This window comes from Zonotrichia albicollis, chromosome 3 (genome assembly GCF_047830755.1).
Source record: "Zonotrichia albicollis isolate bZonAlb1 chromosome 3, bZonAlb1.hap1, whole genome shotgun sequence".
Lineage (NCBI taxonomy): Eukaryota > Metazoa > Chordata > Aves > Passeriformes > Passerellidae > Zonotrichia > Zonotrichia albicollis.
Window position 1 is genome coordinate 107,945,104 of NC_133821.1, and position 22,978 is coordinate 107,968,081.

Genomic DNA, 22,978 nt, shown 5'->3' on the forward strand with positions numbered 1-22,978 from the left:
TCTCAGCAACAAGAGAAACGTATACTATAGGAGTTTTAAAACTTTTTTTAGGGAAAACAAACTCCAGAGCACATAGCTATGTTTGCTCAATCTATGAACAAAACTATAGGATATGAAACATGGAAGTCTGCTCGAAAATAATAAGTTTGCAGTATTGCATCTGTATTTGCATGGTGTACTTCACAGCTATTGGGAGCAAACTGGAAATGCCTAAGGTAATATGAGGAAGTCAAATGCTCTGTTTTGAGATCTCCATGAGCAGAGATGCCCACTCTTTCCAAGGCTCAACTCCTTTTGTCCTGACTCTGGAGTGGCACAGAGGGGAAATAGGGAGTTGCCATCAGTCCATAAAACGCTACTCTGCCTTTGCTTCCTCTTCACATTTTGTTTCTATTCCAGTGTGAGTGGACTCCATGAACTGTAGTTCCTCTCAGAAACAATGTGGGTTCTCTGTAGGCTGCAGCTTCCTTTAGAAAATATCCTCTTGTTCTGATCTGGGGCTCTCCATGGGCCAAGTGTGGTTATTTGCTCCAGCATAGTCCTCTCAACAGGCTGGAATAGAAATGTCTTGCTCCATTCTGTGGAGCAGCACCTCTTTTGCTGAGCTTGGTGTCTGTCTACAGGATGAATATTAACAATTTTTGGAAGTTATTTTTGAGGCTTTTTAAACAAGTACTAACTATTTGTGCATTTCTTAGTGCTAGATGTCACTTCATAAGACAGGCATATTCCAGAGGTGATACAAATACCTGTCTAGTGGGCATAGCTGGCAGAAGGTAGTATAGAATTATGAGATTCAGACTCTCGGTCTCTATTGGTTTTCAATATCTATTTCCCATACAGCTAATACCTAGTAGGATTTGCTGCGAAGAGGTAAAATCTTAGTACATTTCATTATGTGGAAATGCAAAACTTAATACTTACCTTGATTTTGATCTCTAAATCTATATCTAATAAGACCTACATAATTTGAGTTGTTCTGTAAGTGATGTTCTAATATTGTGTTAGAGTTTGCAGATGGAAGTTTGTCTTCAGAATTTAATGAACAATAATAGTATTGTATCCCTGAGAGTCTTTAATGAGCAGTTGTAATAAAGTTGTTAACCTTTTCATGATGGTTGTGTGCCAAGTTTTGAGGCTAATAAAACTGTGAAACTCCCTCATTCACGTGGAAGACCGTGCATTGTGCACCTGCCTTTAGAATTTTGAAATGACTTTGTCGAGGTCTCAGGTCTAGCAATCTGAAAATGTTGTTTTGGGAAGTTCAGTGCACTTACCTGATTGTATTCCATGACTAGGGTTTATAGCAAAATACAATGAAACTGTTGGAACTGTAACTGAATGAGTTTCCTATCTGGGCTCTCTTCTGTGTATCATCCCCTAAACTCTCAGGGGAGAAGATTGTGAGGGAGAAAACCTGTCAGGAGGGAGAACAGTTTCCTGAACTAGCTGCTAATCCAGGAAACACAGTCAGTGGTGTTCTGGTTGAGATGGCTTGGAGAATCAGTTCTTGGAGGGAGTGCTGTATTTGTTAGGCATAACAAAAACACTTCTCTGTGTTTTAATGAAGACCTGGCATTTGGGATTGGTTGAGTTTTTCATCACTCCCAAGTGTCTTGGTCATTGTGCATTTCAGAATAGTGCTACCAAAGGGAGCTGTTACTCAGGAAGGGTGAGATGTTCCTTGTAAGCTGTGCACAGGTTGCCTCCAGTTGGAAGGTGGGCACGCATGGGGTAGTCAAGGCTTTCCAGATAATAAAGAGAATACAGGTTGTGAACAGTGCTAAATGCTATTTTTGTGAAATGTAATGTGTCATCTCTTCTCTTAATGTCACTTTTGACATTGGAGTAGATTTTTGTATTACACTAGAGCATGTGATATCAGTACTTGACAAACTATGTTTAACATGGTAAAAGTTTTGTGAGCACTTGTCTCAAGTATTTACCAAAAAGTTAATGTTTCAAGTATATTTAAGCTGTGAAGTGCTCCAAGATCATTAGTTTTTTGAAACAAAGGCAAGTGTTCACTTCTTGCATCAACTGCCGACACTTTCAGTTAAATTGTTTTAAATTTTTTACTTGTAGATTGTGTGGGGAGTGTTCTTCATCATTGTGGCCTTGCTCTTCACTGTCTCCCTGTTCTTGTCAAAGTAAGTGCATTTCAGCATTTTCCTTGACCATTTAAATTACCTAGTTTCTACTCTAATAGAAAAATTTGGATGGTTGCCTCAACCCCCTTCTTTTCAATGTTACATTTCTGTCAATAGAGTTACACTTCTCATTATAATAGTTTATATTGAAATGGAGCAAAATGTACCAAAGCAAACTGAAGAAAGAACATTTTTTATGTGGGGAACAGTTCTGGTTCAGCAGAGAAATTAAGTATATATGTTCAGGAAGTTTGAACTCAGATGATAGAAGTATTCTGCTTGCTTGTATGAGTCTTATTGCAGGTACTTTGACTGGTTAACAGGTGCTTAAAATCTTGCAGTAAATTACATGTTTAATCCATTTTGATGTGCATTACACACAGAAATAGTTTTATAGTGTCAAAAGCAACATACCCAGCTGCAAATCTGGTAGATGTCAGTGAGGATTGACACTAACTGAAGGTCTCAAATATTGGCCTTTTTGATCTGTTAGACTGGGAAAATAGGCTTTATGACCTAAACCAGGGAAAAGCAAAAGTGCTGAGGAGATGCAGAAATCAATATATCTTTCACAAAACAGGTGCTGTGAGTGTGGTAAAGCAAAGCATGTGTCTGTATAGATGGTAGACAGCTGTCATCTCTGGGATTAGTTCAGTTTGTGGTTTTGTGTTGTTTTTTTTTTCTTTTGAGTTGCCCTTTTAAAACTAAAGACAAAGCTCTGCGAGAGCCACAGTACTTACCCAGTTTTTCTAATTACTGCAGTTTGGACAAGGCTCTGCATTCAGCTGGCTTCGACTCTGGATTTATAATTCTGGGAACCAATCTGACCAATCCATTGAATATGCTGTTACCAGTTCTTCAAAGGGTAAGTAAAGAAGTGGTGATGTACATATGTAGGGATGCTCTTCCCAAGTAATTCATTAAAACAATATTGTCTAAATGTGTGTTCAGTAAAAGCAAGGCAACTTGTTATTAGTTACTATCTACTGATATGAAAATCTTGGGTGAGTGAAATCTAGTTTGGGCAAGGAAGGCGGTGCTTGAAACTGATATCAATCTGATGAGACTACAGTGGCAACAGAGAATGACAACTGCTATCACTTAGGCCTTTTTAGTTAAGTAAATGCAACTTTCCACTTTTTAATATATTGCACACTGAAAAAAATGCAACATTGGCTATATTATAGTAAGGCATTAGTCTTGGAAGCAAACCCAATGTAAAACCATGCATCAGTTAACTTTAGTAGAGTTGGATGGCAACAAGTACACGTACAAATTTGAGTTTGTCATGAGTAAACTGAGAAAAAGAAAAGCTTTGGTATTAAGCTAGTGCTCTATTCCCCCTCCAGTTGAGGTATTCCTGTATTGTTGGTGTAATGGGTCAGCACAATGCTTTGCTTCCTTATAGCTTTTAAAACTGTTGAACATCTAAGCTTGTAGTTCACTGAGAAAAGTAGTGTTCAGCAGCAATATTATGTCAAGCTTTTATTAATGTAAATACAAGTTTTGTATGCAAATATGATCAGAAAAATAGTCACAAATATGCAATCCTAAAATAATTGTTGCTACTGTGGACTTGTCATTCTGTGGGTGTATTTAAAATAATTAAGTATTTCTTGGTCTAAAAATACATAACACTTCAAAATTAAGGCATGTCTTACATTAATGAAAATGCTTAATGCTTTTCCAGATTAATTGTCTAAGCTCTATTAGCAGCAAGTTGTGTTAGCTATATTTGGAGTCAGCTATGTAAAACAGGGCTCTGACTACCTCAGATAGATATAAGCTATAGAAGTAGAAGCTACTTTGTTTTGAGTGGGAGAAGAGCTTTTTTCCTTTTTAACTGCTTGTGTTCTTGTTTTAGGTTTTTCCACTTGATTATATTCTTATCACAACCATTGTTATGTACTTTATCTTCACTTCAATGGCAGGGATTCGAAATATGGGAATATGGTTCTTCTGGACAAGGGTAAATTAAAGAGTTTGTTTCTAATACTCAGATATTTAAACAATATGTGCTCTTGAATATATTTAAGATTTTTGTAGTGTTTCATGAATGTGGGATGTTGCCAATAGCATTGTGTGTATGCCTAATGAGTGCTAAAAGCCTATTGTACCATTTGCACTGCTTTTGGAAGGTGTTTCATTTTACCAAGCTATCAGACTTTTGGGCCATTAATACAAATAGAACTTCATTTGGTTGAATAGCTGTACTTTGCAATTTAGGTAAATACACCTGAAAACCTGCTTTGAACCACTGGAATTAAGTTGCCAGAAGATAATTTTAGCAACCTCCCACTTCTGGCAGTAGATTTAAAACTTATTTGAACTAAAGAGTTTTCTGAATGCCTTCAGGAAAAAAAAGAGCTATTTTATTGTATTAATATTTGTTTTTCTGATTTTAGCTTTATAAAATCAGACGAGGAAAAACTCGACCTCAAGCACTCTTATTTCTCTGTATGATACTTCTGTTGATAGTTCTTCATACAAGTTACATGATTTACAGTCTTGCCCCACAGTATGTAATGTATGGAAGTCAGAAATATCTGGTACAGGTGAGATGCCTTTTTCTTTTGTTTAAATTTTATTTTCTGTATTAAAAATGTACTGTTTACAGAAACTCTGAAAGTCAAATGCATTTTCAGTTTTCAAAGTGATTTTGGTAGGCAGTTTTTAAATACTAGAAGGGCTCTTGGTAATACACAAGCCAGAAACTGATTGCACTATATATGACACAGCTTAATTTCCCAAGAAATTATGACTTTGTCATCTCAAAACTTAGTGTGAAACTGAGGTTCGTTTTACTCCTTCTGATAAGACAGTTGATAGCTTCCACTAGATCTTGTGCTGGTCTGCTTAGGTTACTGAGTGATTGCAGGGATGATTATTTTGAATGTGTAAAGCTGTGTACAGAATGAAATCAATACTGTTCCACGGTTGATGGTTTTATCATGACAGTAGAATAGAATTGGTACAGTAGAAAATAATAAACTGAGTGGAGCTAAGTGTGTGCACATTCATCACATTTCAGGTGCTTTGGATTGTCCAACTTAATGAAACTCCATGCAGTTCTTGCACTGTAAAATATTCTACAGGATTAAACAATTAAAATTTAATCTGATTTTGTTATTGCACTTTTGTGTATTTCAACGTTTTGATTTTTTAAGTCTTTCATCTTCTGTACCTGAAGAATTAAATTATTGTATTACTTCTTAGTTTGAGTGGCAGCCTGCATATTTATGGGAAGGTTCAAAGTTGCATATCAGAAGCATCTTGAGAGGTTTCATGGATGGCTGTTTATTAAGGTCTGGTATCTTACAGAGATAGAGTTCATTAGATCTGATCTTGCAAATGTAGACAAATAACCAGGTTATGAACTGGTTGCTTATTCAGACACAGTGAAGTCAAGATCCCTTGATGTGCTGTTTGATGTTTAAGTGTCACAAAGACAAAACAGTTGAGCTGGAGTGGTCAAAAGAAAGGATTTCAGTGAGATTGAAGTGATTGGATGCTGCTTTGAGCTTTTGGAATATCTCTGTAATTCTCTGGGAGGGTGTTCCTGTGGGAGGAGAGCACACCTGCTCTACAAACCATGCTGACATCCTTCAGCTGCAACAAATTAGTAATTTTTGTACTTTATTACTATCAATTCTCTTAGTTTAAATAGTGGATACAGAATTCTTGGGGCAAAAGGATTACAAGGAGAAATTGAAATTGGAATAGTGTTAAATAGACTAGAGAAGAGGAACTTGTCAGCTTAAATGTGTTGGTGTGGTAGGATTGTCACTGCAGGAAGTGGAGGTCTCAGTAAATGCTACTCACTGCTGTCTTTACATTTGAATTCTCTGGTAATGGGCAATTGGTCATCCTGATACCAATCCAAGCACAGTAATAGAATCACTGTAGGGAATGTGAATATTTGGTGTTTAGGAAACTTAATTCATTTTATTAGATTTTATGCTAAATATACCTAACACAAAATAAACATGCTTAGGTATGCATTGGCTCAACTTGTCAAAATTAGGGTAGTAGTAGCATGAAACTAAGATGAAAGTCAGTTTAGGTGTGTTTACACAGAGCTTTATCATAAAGTTTGTAGCTAGCATGGAAGATTTGAAGAGAAAATAATAAAGACTGTAGCTAGCAGTTTGTTTTGCTTTATGAATAAAATAAAAGTGTGTATATTACAGGAAGCAGAAGGATTGAGATTTAAACACTTGCATGTTAGCTGTTTGTGACAAGAGGTCTCTGAAGAAAAATATAATAATTTCTGAGAAAAAAAAGGGTTAAGAGAATAGAGCACATCAGTAGAAAGGCTCTTGTCATTCTTGCAGCTATTGCAATGTAATCCTGATCAGCACTGCAAGAAGGATTGGCTGCAATGGTTGAGAAGAGCTGTAACTTTCTGTTTAAAGGATTACAAAGTGTTCTGGTCAAGGTAGCCCTCCTGAGTATTCAAGTTGTCTCATTTCAAAGAGCTGTGTTTAAAGTACATAATCTAATTTGAGTAGAAACTGGTTTTATTGTTAAAATAACATGAGACATAAAGAATGTGCTGGTAAGTTGCATCTGGGCTTCTCTGGCATGCCAAATAGATACAAGGTTTTCTGAAAACATCCTCTCCAAGAGTATTTCAGAATTTATCAGAAACATTTTCTGTGTCTGACTACCTTGGAAACTTGGATGTTAAATTGTGAGATTTTGAAGTGAGGAGAGATGGAGTCTGGGAATGAAGAGAAGCAAGGTATTTTTCTGTGGAGGTAGTAATGCAGAGGTTCTTCAGAGTTATTGAATTGGTGATTATGGATTTAGGAATGTCCAAGAACACAACCCAGGAGCAGGGCATGTGAACTAGGCACAGCAGGCTTCCTGATGATGAGAACCTGAGGACTCTATGCACCAGCTCACTTTGACAGTCCCGGTTTTCATTGTGCTCTCACACTACAGTTGATTTCATCCTTTAGAATTCACCACTGGTAACCAACAGTGTGTAAGAACCAAGCAATAAATGAGCATTATTCCAGGAAAGCTTAGTGGATGGATGGGCTGATAAATGTGTATGACAGTCTGGTGGCTCATAGACTGTGTGAAAGGAGCACTCCTTCCCTCTGCTTTGCTCTACAGTAATTCCACATCTAGTCATGTGTAAAGCTAGGTTGTTATCACAATCCTTAGTAATGCATGGGATAGGTTAGGTTTCTGTTTGAATCTTGGACTGTTTCCTTTGGAGACTGTTACTCTTGGCAAAAGCTTTTAATTTTTAAATTTGGAAGTGCTGGTAACCTTTCCTTTTAACTGAATATATATATATATGTGAAAGTGGAGCTTTTGTGAGGCAATTAACATTAACTAGACCTGGGCTACTTGCTTTATTAACTCTGAGCACTGGTGTGTTCAAAGCATGTGACCCCAATTCATCAAAAGAGTCTTCAGCTCTGGTGTCTGTAGGAAACTTTTGAAAATTTCTTCTGGATGTTGTGCCCATACCAACTGAATCCCTCTGCAGGAATTTGTTCAACTTTCCATAGCTCTTCAGCCACCAAGAATAGCTTAGTTTCACCTCTTGAAGCAATTTGTCTTAACTGTTAATCAGCAATGACTCTTTATAACCTTTCACAAAGAAAGAATTGTATCCACATCTAGGTTACATCCTTAGCTTTCTAGCAAGAAATACTTGAGGTATTATTTCTGTTTCTGTTCAATAAGGCCAAGGGTTATTTGCCTTTGTCTGAAAGAAAGACCACTGCTTGCTGGTATTTGTACCCAGTGGACCTTTAAGACTTGGTTGACCCAGACAGGAATTAAAAAGCCAGTACTTGCCATAAGCAACATGGATACTTTTCCAGACTGGAGACCAGAATAGCAATGATCACTTTCTTTCTTCAGTCATCACATAGATAATTTGGAGGAGAGGAGCTAAATTGCAGGACTCAGTCTCTCCATTGTCAGCAGCAGGAATCCGGAAGTATCATGCCTTGGATGGCTAAGTGTGGAAACAGATCTTTTCAAGTTCTTGGTCCTTAATATAAGCAGAAACTAATCATGTAGGTGTAACAGGCTGTATCCAAACCCTTTATATAATAGCTTGCTATTTTCTGAAGGGTCCAAAATGTGTCAGCTCTTGAAGCACATACTGAGTTATTATCTGTAGGTTTGTCTCATGCTTGGCCTTGATGCATCCTGCTTTCTGCTTTGCAGTAGATGGGATAACTGACCACTGAAGTTTTTACTCTGGCAATACTCATACTAAAAATGTCTGAAATTATAGGAGTGTTCATGGAGAACAGTGATATAAGACTTGGAAAAAAAGCATAGATGTTGTCAAAGAAAGCCCATAGGTCTAGCGATTGTTGTATTTAAAGTTCTGTTAATATGGTATAGTGAATGAGGATAAGGAAGGCAAAACTTTGAAATGGCTATGTTGTGGTTGTTTTGTGCGTTTGGTGTGTCCCACGGAATTTTACAAGGTATGATACTGTTCTTCTGAAAGAAGTGCTGGCTGTGACAGCAGTGTAAGCTGGAATAGTGACAGTCAGCTGGAATACATGCTGGAGATGGGAAACTGCTAAATGCACACTGAATGATGGAAATTTCATGTGTTCTGTTCTTACCCTGTTGTTTGTCTACACATTCTCTTGTGTTCCAATCCCTGTGACTAAGTCATACTCAATTTAGATCCATTTTTTAGGACAGTCTCCCCACTTTCATGGCCTTGCATGAAACAAAATTAGCTGCGTGTACAAATTGCTACTTTTTTGTACAGACACTGAGTTGTTTCTCTTGACTGTTCAAAGTGAAAGCTGAATTTGCTTAATATTGATAAACTTCCTCAGAGAAGTTAGAGCTTAGTTTTATGTGCTAGCTTGTACTGATTGCTGATATGTTTTAAGGAACTTCTTTCAGTCTGATGAAAAGGTGTTGACTCTTACTGATTTCTTTAGAGGATTTTCTGTTTAGGAAATCATGAGGGTACAAGGAAGTACAAGTAGGTATATGACCCTTTAAAGTGAATCAAGGTATAAAAAAAATCTTTGTAGAGCAAAGGATTTACATTGCACTCTGCTAAAATTATTCACTGATTGTTCAAAAATGTGAAACACAGAGTTCATGTTCCCTGAAAGTGTCAGTTTTCCAAAGATTTGGGACATTTAAGCAGGTACATTTGGGTTTTCTATAGTTCACTCAAGCATAATTTTTCTTCTTCCACTCTGGCAGTCCAACTATGTTGCATGCTACCATCTTCCTTTTAGACCAGAAGTAAACTGTATTCATTATCATTATCCTTTCTAACAATTCTGTGATGTCTTCATCACCAAAGTTGATTTTCAAATTAATTTTATGCTCAGTTAAAAGGTTTCTTTTCAGACCTCAAGTATATTTTTCACAAGTCTTCAAAAAGAACACAAGGTATTAATTGTTTTGTTAATGAAGTCATACTTAGAAGTGTTCTTGTTTTACTGCTCACAGCTTACTGTGCTTATGCTTTTCAAAAATAATACTTTTGATTAGTCTACAAGACTTAAGGGTTTTTTAAATTAATTAACTGGAAAATATATTTGGTTTCTGCATTATCATTGTCTATGGAAGACCACTTCTGGAAGACTAATGTACTAATTTTCCATATTTACAATGCAGAGTAATAAGACAATTGATGGTCAGCCAAGGAATGTGACACTTGTTTCTAAAGACTGTGATGCAGATGCACCTGAAGGTAAGACAAATTAGTTGCTTTTATTTCTATTGTGATAGGTACATGCTCAGCTGTAGTAAGCAGCTTAATCTATCGTGATGGCTTTCATTTGCCTAACATGAAGCTTTGATGTATAGTTAAGTTAAAGCTTACTTTATTCATTTGAAGGAATGACTATTTTTAGTAGAAACCATGGGTAACAAAGCATTCCAGTTAAATTTAAAATCTCACATTTGCTTTAATGTGTATGTAGAAGATCTTAAAAATAAACTCCAGCTGGTGAATAGCTTAGCCTTGAAAGTGCACTTCACTGAGTCTGTGTATCATACAAACATGCAGACAAGTATTCTATTGGGTCTCTCAAGGTACTCAGGAAAACAAAGGTTTGAGCTTCTCAGTGGAAACTTACAGATAAGAGAATTACATAATTTTTAATGAGATGTAAATGTGGGCTCTTCCATGAGCAACAATAGCTGTAGAACTAGAAATCTTAGAATATTTTTCTCTAATTCTCTTAAAGGTATGCTGGGGATAATAGGGAATGATAAATTTTCTCAGCTGTATTACTAAATGCCCCCTTTTTGACTGTTACTTGGGCAGAAGATGTATTATGGTTGTTCTGGAGTTAAGTAATGACTAGCAAGCAGATGGATAGTACTGGAGTGTTCCTTGACTTTCTATCTATGCAGGCCTTAGTGGTTGATTTTTATTTTTTGAGACTAGTAACATTTTATTTAGTGCTTATTCCTCTGTGGAACTTGAGTAAGGTTGTGAGTGACTTCTAGCCTGGTTTAATTAAAATACCAAGCTGCTTGAAATCATGCTGGTTTTATTTTTTGCAGTGTTCCTTTACACTTCCTTTCCTTCTGCATATATACGGTTTTTTCACAGTTTGAATTGCAGAAGGTATTGCAATACTGATAGTACTCTTTAAGGTCACAAACATGTTGATTGCTAACACTGATCTCAGCATAAGATTTGTACCCTTCAGAATGGTCCAGACTTTTTTGAACCCAAGCGTCCAATTGTTCTTACTCTGGCCAACTTTCAGCTCCTCTGTACGAACAGCAATTGTATTATGCACTCACAATACAATTGCTGTTCATACAGAGGAGCTGAAAGTCATCTGTATGTAAAGCTGAAAATGCTTTACACTGTTGGTTTAATAGAAAAGATAAATAGTTGTCCTGTGTTCTCCTCTTATTATCAGTATTCTGTAACACCTGATTTTTTTGACTGCTTCTTAGAGTTATTAATACCCACTCAGTTTTTCTCTACTTTTATTATTGGAAAATATGAAAATTAATTTATTTTTGTTCTAGAAGAGGTAACTGGACCATTAGTTCTTTGTTCTGAGTCTGTCAAGCCAGGTCTCTTCTTCAAGGCAGTTCCCTTGTATTCATCTTCAAATTTATTGTGTGTATCTTCAAATTTAGTATATATGTTAGTCATGTTCCTGCTGGTTCGTAGCATTTCCCAAGGGTGATATTTTTTTCCCCCGTTTTTTCCCCTTAATTAAAACATTAATTCTTTTTTTTTGATGGCTCTTTTTAGACGTAATGCAGTTTCAAGTATTTAGATATTTTGACAAATAGAATTGTTCAATTAATGTTTAGGCTGTCCTGTTTTTTTGATTAAATATAGAAACTCTGGCAAAATTTAGAACAACAAATTTGTTGCCTTTCAAAATGAGATCACTTTTGTCCAAATTGTACAGATGTTTGTTTCTTGTAAGCAGCTTCTTGACTTGGCCAGTATCTGCTGAAAGCAGAATATACTCACTGGCATTGATAAGCTTGTTAGTCTTGACCTTTGTGAGAGAAATTAAAATAGTCTGATTTCCTATGACTTTGCTTAATTATAGAAACTGGGGTTAGATTTAAATAAACTTGCTCAATTCCACCCATACTTGAATTTTTTGGAATACTTTTAATACTTTACATGATTTACTTTTGTAGTTTACTTTCATCAATGGAAACAATATGCTGATGCTTAAAACTAGTCTTCTGATGTACTGAACAGAAGTTGGTTTGTATAAATGATGGGTTTGGTTTGTCATAATGTTGTTGCAGTGGCTATCTCTGAGTCATGGTCTCCTTTCTTAATAGAGAAGAGATGAAGTTGTTGATACGCTGTCCTGTGCTGAGCTAGTATAAGTAGAAAATGGGTGGATATTTTTAAATGTGAATATCAATGTGATCAAAAGGCTTAAGTAGAGTTGTGTTAACTGTAGGTAATACATTCAGGCCATTCAGGTATTTTTATAACTGAAAGAAAAGTTTATTTTGTAACAATCAACTTTTTTAAAAAAGTTGCATCAGTGAAAACAATTCAATGATTGTTTAATCTAGTCAGTTTTAGAAACTGAAGATGTAATCCTTACCTTGGAATACCTGCAATTTTTAATAGCTGGTAACAAAACTAGTGAAAAGTAGATGCTACTCTTTTCTGTGATCAGACAGAGCATCTTGACAAGTCAGATTTATTTCAAAGGTAGGAACTAAACTTTTAAATACAATTTCTCTTATTTTTAGGGATAGTAGATGTGGGCAAAAATAGATGCCAATAACTTCAGGATAAAGAAAGATTGGTCAAGTACTTTCAGTTTGAATTGCCTTCTTTGGTACTAGGGTTTTTTGTAAACCAGTGAACTATAACTACATGCAAACATTGATTTGTCTCCTCAATTTTGTTCCACTTAAACTGATTTAATTTTAACGGGTGTTTTTCCTTAAACATAAAGCAAGCAATGACCTTTTAATGGCTGTGCTAATAGATAAGCTTAAAGCAATCTGCTGTCTTACTGAATGCTCAGATGTTGGAGATATGGTCTCTACTTACTGTTACTAAGTAAATTATTGGTGTTTTTCTGAGATGGTAGAAGAGACCTGATCAAGTTGTAACAGCTAATACTTCAGGCTGTATTGGGCAGTGTTTCCTGTAGATTTGTTTCAAATAAATGTTTTGCTTGGTCCAAAGGACAATTTCACTTCCTGGAGAAACACAAGGCAGTTAAAATGCAATCTTACAGAAAACACATTCATGAGTATTTACAGTTATATATATGTTTTAGCATTGCTATCTGCTTTCATTCAGTGAAGCTTGTCTCTATTTACTCCTGATATGCAGGAGGTAAATCTTTTTTATACTCAGATAAGGGCCATAATAGTGTAACTACATGAAACAGAATAAAGACAAAAAATAATAGAGCAGGGTACATCTTTTAAGTCAAGTACCTTTTTTTAGTTAACCATCTTGCACAAAAAGTTTGTGTTTTGGTTACCTTAAAAGGCTCTTTAAGTAGTCTTTTGGGGGCAGCAAATTATTTTTGTTCTAAGTTATATTTGTTATAGGCAAAACAAGCTTTCGTTTTCCATGTTCAATACACTTGGGCAAAAATATCATTTGATGACTGTTCTCAAGGCTAATGACAGCTGAAATGTTGGGTCCACAAGTCACTTGAATATAAGGTAAAGCAAAGAAGTTCAATTATTTGATTAAGCCTCTTGGCAGCAGGATTAATGTGTTGAAAACTTGGTATAGGTTTACTTTAACAGGTTAATGGGATTTAATGTAAATGAGCAATGACTCAGCTGCAAGCCTGAACTGTGAGATCTGACAAACACTATCTTCCTATTTCTAGGTTAAAAGATCTAGCTTTTAAGCATCACTCACTTTAAATGCATAACTTGCTCTGAATCCCCCTTGGATTCTCCTCTTTCATTGAGGAAATGAGCCCTGCCCAAGGCCTGTTACATGCTGGGTGCAGTCTATCTGCTAGGCCTTTTTCAGAGACCTGAGCTGATCTGGAGCTACATGTGAAGTGAGAAAAAAAATCTCATTTCTTAGGCTTTGAAATTACTTGATCTGTGCTGCCTTTTAAGACACACTTATTAGGTAGAAGTCAAAGTGTTCAGGACCTCTGGCTTTATTTTTGCCTGAATAAAGACTAGATATAGACGTTACTCAAGCTAGAAAGGAGGCTCAAATACAAATGCCAAAACAGGAGCATATTCTGTTTCTCTTCTAGAGAAATGCAGGAGATGTGCAGAGGGAAACCACAAACAAGTTTCTAAGAAGCCTCTATTATCATTATATTAGTAATTTTGTATGAAGCGTTATATGACTATAGGTTATCACTGCTAAACTGTCGTTCCACATTAATTAATTTGAAAAGTTACAAAATCTTAAAGTAAGGATTTTAGTGAGTACTTTACATTTTCCTGTTGCTTTGTGAATGACTTCCCTAGTACTCTACCCTGAATCTTTACTTAAACATAACACTTTCTAAGTCCTCTATAACCATAAGAACTCCATATAGATAAGCACAGTGGTGCATATCTAAACACAGCCCTTTTTGGCACCTGTAAACAATATGAACAGCTAAGACTGCTATAAATATCTTTTTGCAGTACATTGTTCACTGACATCTAGATATAGGTCTAGATATGTCAATTCCAACAATTATTTTTCCTAAAGGAGGAGGTTTTGGTAAGAATGAAAAGAGTAGGTTAGGCTGTCTGCTGCTTCCTTTGTAGAGTTTTACATCTGTATTCATCCCTAGAGTATTGCCTTTGATGTTTATCACTGGCTACATCCTTATAATAAGAATTGTTTGCCTCTAGTTACTTTAAAATAAGGTTTTCAAGGGAGAGTCAGAAAATACCTCTTGAAGAACTTGAAGTTTAAGGTGGCAGTTCATAGGTGTGAAGTAACAATTATGGCTTGTGTTAAAACCCATGTGGCCAGTGCTTGTAATTAACTCAGTTGTACACAATGTTTCAAAGGATCTCTACTTTCAAAAAAAGCACTGAGAATACTCTTTCCATCAGCAGGCTGATCCAATGGTTTATTGCTTCCCTGTAGAAACTGGGTATTATCTCTTTGGAATTAAAGTGACTTCAGATTTAGCTTTTGGCAAGTGCTGTACCTTTTCACTTTATACACGGACTTGTAGCATTAGTATTTTCCTCACTTGAGGGTACTTAATAAACATTAAAATCAAGTCATCCTTTAAACTTATGAAAAATGAGATTAACAGGTATAGCTCTTCAAATCTCATTAAATGTTTTTCACCTAGTCTGTTAATACATGCAAATCTTGGCACCCTCACTGATCCTCTGTAACCAAAGTGGAATAGAAACCTTATAGCTGGATGAAATTTAGCATTATAATGCCATAACTGTGCTAGGATGAACTCCAAATCAAAAACAGCCAAAAAAGGACTGACAGACTCTCTGAATGTGTAGAGGGAAGTAGTGAAAACTCTTGCTATGTTTGGATAAAGTTTTTGTGCTTGGTTGTAAGATGCAGAACCTTCTTTCTACAGCTAAATACTTCATTCATACATAGATGCAAATCCTGTTCCTACATGTCACTTCATTTAAATTTGACAATTGGGGGAAAAATGTGACACTCAGATCATTCAATAGGATATTATTTTTATTATTTAGCATTAAGTTACTTTGATTAGTGACTTTTTTCTTCTTTCAGCACAGAATCTTGGAGGATTCTACTGGAAGCCTCCTTATGCTATAAAGCCCTGCCATAGCACTGATGTGACTTAAAAATTCTTGAGCCATTTAATGTAAACATTCATTATGTGTAATTATCATTAAGAAATTTTGTGACTGCTGCAGTTGTTTTTACTGTAAAATAACTGCAAATAGCTATTGGTTATCCAGACTTTTAACTTTTATTACAAAATCAGATCTATTTGTTATAAAACCAGACTGATTCACATTGATTACATAATTTTTTCTGTCTGTCTAGTTTTATATGAGGTTGTGATTGATTTGCAGATAGACCATGAGAAGCATCATACACAATTTACCTGTAGCTTGAAGCACTGAAAAGAGAGTTTGCTTTCTAAATAATTTGTCCCAAATAGCTTTTTCCCACTCCTTATTAGTTCCTGGTTTCCAGGTTTCTGACTCCTCCTTAGCCTGCTAAATACTTTCCTTTGTCAGGATTTGATTCCAGACCTACTGAGCAGCTTCTGTCGAATAAGAGCTTTTTGGACTAGGCTTATCTGGCTAGACTTTTGGTCTCTACAGGTCTAATTTAGGTGCCATCTCACTACCACTTCCAGCTAAGCAAGAAAAAGCTGCACCAAAGCCAGACAACTGGGATGAAACAGCAGGCAGCTTTTTCTACTTGTATATTAGACCTAGATTTTAGAAGATTTTAGATAGCTGCAAACTGTTGTTTAACATCTGAGTGATTTGATACTCATGCTTCTGTTGTGCTCTGTAGTACTTCAAAGTGCTGTCAGCTTGAAGTGTTGGAAGCTTAGTGATTCACATCCCTAAGTGGGGACTTATTGTAGCTACATACAACCAGTTGGGAAATATTTTCAAATCCCTGCTCTATATAGTGAGTAGTAGTATGTGTTCTAATATGCTTTTCAGTCTGATAATGGATCAAAGGTGTCATTTTATTGCAAAGTTAACCTTGAAGCAAGTGGTGTTAAAGCTGTTTAATAGTGGCATTATTGTGAAAGCTGAATGAGCGATGAATTGAAATTTAAACAGTTTCTGGGAGAAATTAGCTGAGAAAAAGATAACTGGTATTGGATGCCACAACCCAAAAGTTGTAAAAGCTTTGTTTAGGTGATTAATTTTAGCTTGTGAAACCAGAGAAGTAGCAACAGTGGAGGGCTGGATTGTCAAGTGCAAAGACAGGTTCAGCAGCTGAATGAGGCTACTGTTAATTCTGTGTGTATATGTGTGTGGGCATATATATCACAGCAGAGAAGAATATGGAATAAGTGGGGATATGCTCAAATAGTATATTAAAAAAGAACTTGTAAAAACTAATGACAAAGGGGCAATTAAGAATGTAGTAATTTTACTGTTTAGCCAACAAGAAAAGAAAAAAATCCTGTATTTGTGTCTGGGACAGCTGTTGCTGTCATTCCATGAATCTGTTTCCAGAGAAATGAGGAAGTGATATGTGAAATACAGTCTTTACCATAAACTTCTGTGGACTTCTGAAGCACTGGAGTGATCCGAACACTATGAAATATCAATCAAGATGTTAGGTTGTGAGATGATAGGTACAAAATGGGGAAATTTTTAATATACCTGTTAATATCCTGCTGTAGAGACTCCTGAAGCTTGCTTTATCTCAGCAATTTGATCTGTGATACAAAGCCATACCTAGAACCTTCAAAGAGCAGCTCCTTTTTGCTGTGATTTGCAAAAAGCTTGATTTATTGACAGCAAGGTTTGGATTTTTTGGTAGCAAGGCTGTGTGAAATGAGTGTTCTTGGATACCTGAAGCTATGCCTTCTATGCTTCTAGCGTCTGAAATTTTGCGGTGCTTAGATGTTCAAGCACAGTAAGGATGCAGCTTTTCCTTTGGAAATAGTTTTGAGTGTATTTTAAGTAAAACTAAGTTTTGCTTGAATCTGGGGACATAGACTTCATCTGTCTTTGGATAACATTCTTATTCTGGGGTTTTCCATCCAAAAATACCATTGGTATTTAGATTTGTGTTGTTTTAATATCTACCTTCATGTAATGATTTTGAGTACGCACAGGACCTAAGAGGTTGTCTGGTCCAGCCTCCCAGCAAGGGGCAAGGAGTGCAGGTTGCTCACATCCATCCAGCTTTGAATTTCTGAGGGACTGCCTGCTTCGATGTTTGCCTATGCTGATTGCCTCCTACTATTTCTTGGTGCAGCTCTGTCATCTGTTGTACTGTTATGCACAACTCCAGGAGGAATCTCATTTAATACTTTAAGTCCCTACTAGACAGCAGAGGCAGCAGTAAGACACCTGCTAGCACCTTTACTTCAAGCTGCAAGAACACATCTTCATTGTCTGCTGTGTGCTCTAAGCTGTTGCAGTGGTTCTCCACTAGATTTGTACCTGTAATAAGTGCACACTGCTTTTGTAGTGGGCAGCCCAAAGTGGCACCACTGCAGATGCAGTTTGTCACAGTGGTGGAACTGATCAGTTTCGTGGAGTTTCACTGCATTCCAGACAGTGAAGCCTGATACTCAGTTACACTTCTGAGTTATAGGTGAACACTGGTAGCTACAGGTTCTGTTTATCTACTGGGAGATGAGGTCACTCTCTCACAGTTGCATTTCATCTGGCCAGCCCTGAGCCTGCACTATTGCATGGTGTCCCTTTGTTCTAGGTGCAGGGCTCCTGTCTCCATTCAACTTTGAGGGCAGTTTCCAGGGGCTTGAAAACAGCCCTCTCCTAAATCTGACCATCTAATGTGTTGGACCTCTGCGCTTTATTTCTCCCAAGCTTCATCTGTGGATTTACAGAGGGTATAATCTGTTGTCTAGTTGATTAATAAACAAGTAAAACAAGTGTACAGTATTGACTTTCAAATAAAGCTAATGTTTATAAATTAGATTGTTCACGATGATGTGTAACTCTTCCCTAAGAAACTATTTCCTTCTACATACTTTTGTGAAAGCTTAGTGTGTTTTGAGATGTATAAAAGACTGACCTCAGCAGTAAGTTCTAACAGTTTGAGTTTTCTGTGCACACAATCATGTTTTAGACTTTAATATTTGGCTTTGAACAGAATTATCATTGTAATTCATCATAAGCTAGCTAATTCACTTCCTGAAAGAAGCCTTAATTTGAAAATAGCACATTAAATGTAACTATTTCTTACCGTAATGAAAAACTTCATCAGTGGACTCAAAACAAAAAATAGTTGACTCTTCTAGTAGTAATGACTATTTGTAGTTGTCATTCTTCATTTTAAAATTCTTCTGTCTTGAATCCTGGCTGTTTAGCTTTGTTCCTTGATCAGCTCTACATATGTACATAGAAGATACTGTATTTTTTAAATGGTGACATTTTAAAAATGAAAAAAAAATACAGTATCTGTTGGAGGCTTGGTAGCTTTCCATTTGTACTTTTGTTCCACATGATCAAGAGACATCTAATACTCACATTGATCATTCTGGATAGTAAGTAGCTATCTTAATTTAGGCTATTCATTATAACTTATTCTACATTGAGTCATATGGAGGAATCAGTTAATGAAAAATGTCATGTCAGCCTATTAAGTAACATTTGTTCAGAAACAATAGCTAAAATTTAGTTATCGTCTCTTGTAATGTTGCACAGAAATATTCTCGCAAGGTCAAACTATTCCAAAATATTTATCATAATCTATTTAATCCAATTATTATGAAGTGCCATCTGAAGATCTTTTAGTTTTTTTTTTTTAATTCAAGTAACCAGCTGGAGAGCTGCAGATGGTATTGACAATATTATCTTTAATTCTGAAGTATCTTCACTTCAGTGGCATTTCTTCCTTAGATGGCTGTGAAAAGTGAGCTATGTAATTATAAAAGTAGTGTATCACTCTGAGCTTTAGAAGGCAGGAAATCTTTACTTCAGCTGCTCCTGGGGAATATTTCCCAACCTGGGGTCTGAACTCAGGGACAAACAGGCAGTTTCTGGGTTGCTGACTTTCTCTGGTGTTCAACATGTTTGCACACCAGTTCCTGCTCTGAGATGACCTTTAAGTGGGGTTTGAAGCATAGTAAGCAAAGGATAAAAAAACAAGATGACCAACCAGGAATTGATGTTTTAGCTTAGCCTGAACTCAGTGCATGCCCTTCCTTGCATTTGAGAGATGAATGAACTGGCTTGCATGTGCTGCTGGCCATCCTCTAGCATGACCCCTTGAATGCCAGTGTCCTGTACAAGCCTTTACTCTCTCTATCTGCATCTTGAAAATTCCTTGGAAATTTGATTCTTAATTTTAAAACCTCCCAGTTAGAAATGAAGGACAATACACCCGCATCAGAAAATCCTACTTTAATATTCTTGTTGTTAGAGAAGTAAGGTTTAACCAGTACAATCAGGTCTTGTGTACAAATAAGACTTCTGTTATCTGAGTTGCAAAAGGCCCAGTACATGTTGGAGTTTTTTTGTGTGCATGTAATTAATTGACATTTGATTTTTTACAAAGCTTATGTAATCCTGGTAGCAACGCAGTTTTTCCAAGTCCTAAAATCTGTGTTTTAATCCAGAACCTGCTTTGTATGGCTGTGGTTTATATAAAATGGAAAGTGAGTTCCCTTTTGGACCAATTCTAATTAATAATTGACACATCTGCATGGGAAATTGTCCCGAGTAGTAATAGGGTTACCTATGCAACTTGTAGCTTTGTGTAACCTGTCATGGTCACTACCCTGTAACAAGTGTCCTTTTTGTGTACATTCTTGGTGGTAAATTCTCCTCGTCCTTGGTAGGAGAGTGAATTCGATGTAATAGAGTGTAATTGTTCTGCAGAGTTAAATATTGCTGAATGTTGCTAAAATATTACCCTACTATATGGTATTAAGCTGATTTTGTTGTTCTGTGTTAATCAGTACTATTTCCTTTCCATTTAGATCAGTGTATTGTCACTCGGACGTACCTCTTTCTTCATAAATTTTGGTTCTTCAGTGCAGCCTATTACTTTGGGAACTGGGCATTCATTGCAGTAAGTACTTGAAATTTGGAGACCTCTGAATCGAGTTGGGTAATTTACAGTAGTTGCCATTGCATCATTTGCATCACCACACTACCATTTGTTTTACTTATATTGCATTTATGTGCCCCTGAACTCAATAACATAACACTTTTTACTTTAAATTTGCAGGTCTTTTTAATTGGATTAATTGTTTCATGCTGCAAAGGCAAGAAATCAGTCATTGAAGGTGAAGTAGATGATGATGATTCAGATATGAGTGATGATGAACTGTCTGTTTATTACCATTGACAGCCTTTTGCCTTCAAGATGAAAAAATGTAAAATTACATTGAGAGTCATGCCCATGTGGAACTTGTGTCCAGATAAGCATCTTTGCACCTGTAAAAATAAATGAAATAAGTGTACTCACTTAAAGGGATAAAAAACCTGAATATCACTTTGAGTATCACTGTTAAATGAGAACAAATGTTGAAACTGACTTTGAGTAATATATAGAAAATATTGTTTTATGATTAAACATATGTGTAACCTTCTGATGTATAATTTGATGAACTCTTGTAACTATTTCATAATTCACAATGCTTTTCTGTTCACTTAGGTTTTCTTAAATACTTTCATGCTTAACTTGTAGGACTTTTTTATTCATAAATACAACTAAAATCCTGCAAAACAGTGCAAACAGTGCAGGAAAGATTTGGATGAAGTTTACATTTTCAGAAGGACTTGAGTTAACTTCTGCATTAGTTTTGCTGTAACTTCTGTATAAAACTAGAGCTAACAAGAGACTTTCCATTAAAGTATGCCAAAAATATTGTTTAAACGGTGAGTTTCCAATCTGTGAAAAATAAGTAATTTTCATACTGTGATTTCCACTGAGTTACCATGGAAATCTGCTGGTAACTCTGAGGTGGCTTTTGCTCTCTCAAAGGAAATCATAGTGTAAAATACAATATTCAGCACTGATGTATTGTTTTAGTGTTAAGTTCTGAAACTTCCAGGTGCCTGATCTAGTCATAACCAATGGAATAATTAAGATGTGATTAATTTTTAACGTATTTTTCTCTTTAATGCAAATTGTCTAGTTTGAAGTTCTTTCAATATTTAAAGTAAATGTTGTCAATTTGTTTACAAACCAATATGTTTATATAAACACAGTTCAGAAATATTTGTCATTCGTGTTGTCTTTGTAAATTAATCCTATTTTAGCTATATAGTTACTGAGCTATATTTCTAAGGATGAAAAAAATCTTCATATATCCTTTGACAGACTCTGAAAGAGAAAATGTTTACAAGGACAGGCTTTTAAGCTTCTAATGCTACCTGAGGGACATTACAGTCTATGCAAGCACATGGAAAGGTTATTAGTCTTTTTTGTAAGACTAATTGTTAAATAGTTATTAGAATGTAGAGTAGTTATCAATATTATGTCCTGCTTTCATGTTTGCAAACACTAAAGTTATCTCAAGAACAACCTGCCTATTTCTGCAGTATTTCAGAACAGCAGGCTCTCAGGAACTTCTGAATTCTAATTTAGTTTCACTGTTGGAGAAGATCTTGGGTGAGTTTTGTAGGTCGTGCAGGAACACAAGGAACTGATGTTCGAACTATAGGAACAACAAAACCTGATTTTTTAACAAGCCTTGTGTGCCAACTGCTCCAGTAATATAAATGTTGATGTGGCAATGTGGAAGAATCACACACAGAATAAGCTGAGTTGGAAGGGACTCACATGGATCTGGAGTCCATCTCCTGGTGTTGCAGGTCGCTTATAAGCTGAAAATACATAGTCAGGTCTGCTCAACTGATATCAATCAGTCTGTTTGCTACCCATGTGACATTTGAAAGGACAGAAATGTGTTCAAACACTGAGAGTAGGTACTGAAATTTGACTAGGCAGTCTGAGCTGTCTGACTCGAATTAGCTGAATATTATTTAAACATGACAACTGGAGAAACTTGCAAGGAATTAGTTATGAGGAGTTCAAGTAATTCAAACAGAAGATAGAATGTGATGTTGACTGTCTGGAAGCTGCATCAAGAGCATAGCAAGAACTTGAAGTATACTTATTTGTAGATGCCCTAGTGGAAAGCTTATGTGAGACAATTTAAATAAAGTTAAATGCTCAGATGTCCTCCTTTCTTTCTGGGTTTTATTAATTTGTCATCTTCCATTTTAACCAAAAATTATCACTTCCTACTTACAGGTTTGCTTAAAACACAGCTTTGCAGAGTTATATCCATTCTGCCCTAACTTTGCCCTGGGGAGATCACTGCTTATTTGGGGAAGATTGTTGGGAAGGTGTTGTTTTTGTGCCATGCAGGTGCTTCATGCTATGTGCAGGCCTAGGGGATCACTGACCAAGATGTCTGGCCACTTCCTAGGTACATTTTGTTATAGGTCTCTTATGTTTCTAGCATTTCCTTAATTTCCTGGAATTTCTCCCCAGTTCAGTTCTGTTTCCTCTCTGAATCTATATGCAGTAATACAGTGATCTGCCTTTGAAATGGTGACTTTCTTTTTAATTGGAAGACTCAGTAAGTACCAGATCTTTTTATACAGATATTAATCAGATTTATAAGCAGCCCATTGTTAATTGCAGCTATCAAGAAGCAGGCTTCTCTAGGAGAGTTCAAAAGTTACTTCAGACATCTGCTGTCACCCTCAGTCATAGAAGC

At 36.2% G+C, this 22,978-nt stretch overlaps 1 protein-coding gene across 2 annotated transcripts in view; it reads left to right on the plus strand.

Annotated features, from left to right (window-relative positions):
* Positions 1 to 22,258, plus strand: part of LMBRD1 (LMBR1 domain containing 1) — a 67,788-nt gene extending 45,530 nt beyond the window's left edge. For both annotated transcript variants that reach the window (XM_005483934.4, XM_014264962.3), the window contains exons 10-16: positions 2,086 to 2,150; positions 2,913 to 3,015; positions 4,015 to 4,119; positions 4,556 to 4,705; positions 9,786 to 9,861; positions 20,222 to 20,313; positions 20,473 to 22,258. In XM_005483934.4, coding sequence (XP_005483991.2) covers positions 2,086 to 2,150; positions 2,913 to 3,015; positions 4,015 to 4,119; positions 4,556 to 4,705; positions 9,786 to 9,861; positions 20,222 to 20,313; positions 20,473 to 20,592 — 711 coding nt within the window. In that variant the 3' untranslated portion in view covers positions 20,593 to 22,258. The remainder of the gene's footprint in view (positions 1 to 2,085; positions 2,151 to 2,912; positions 3,016 to 4,014; positions 4,120 to 4,555; positions 4,706 to 9,785; positions 9,862 to 20,221; positions 20,314 to 20,472) is intronic.
* The last annotated feature ends 720 nt before the right edge of the window (positions 22,259 to 22,978 follow it).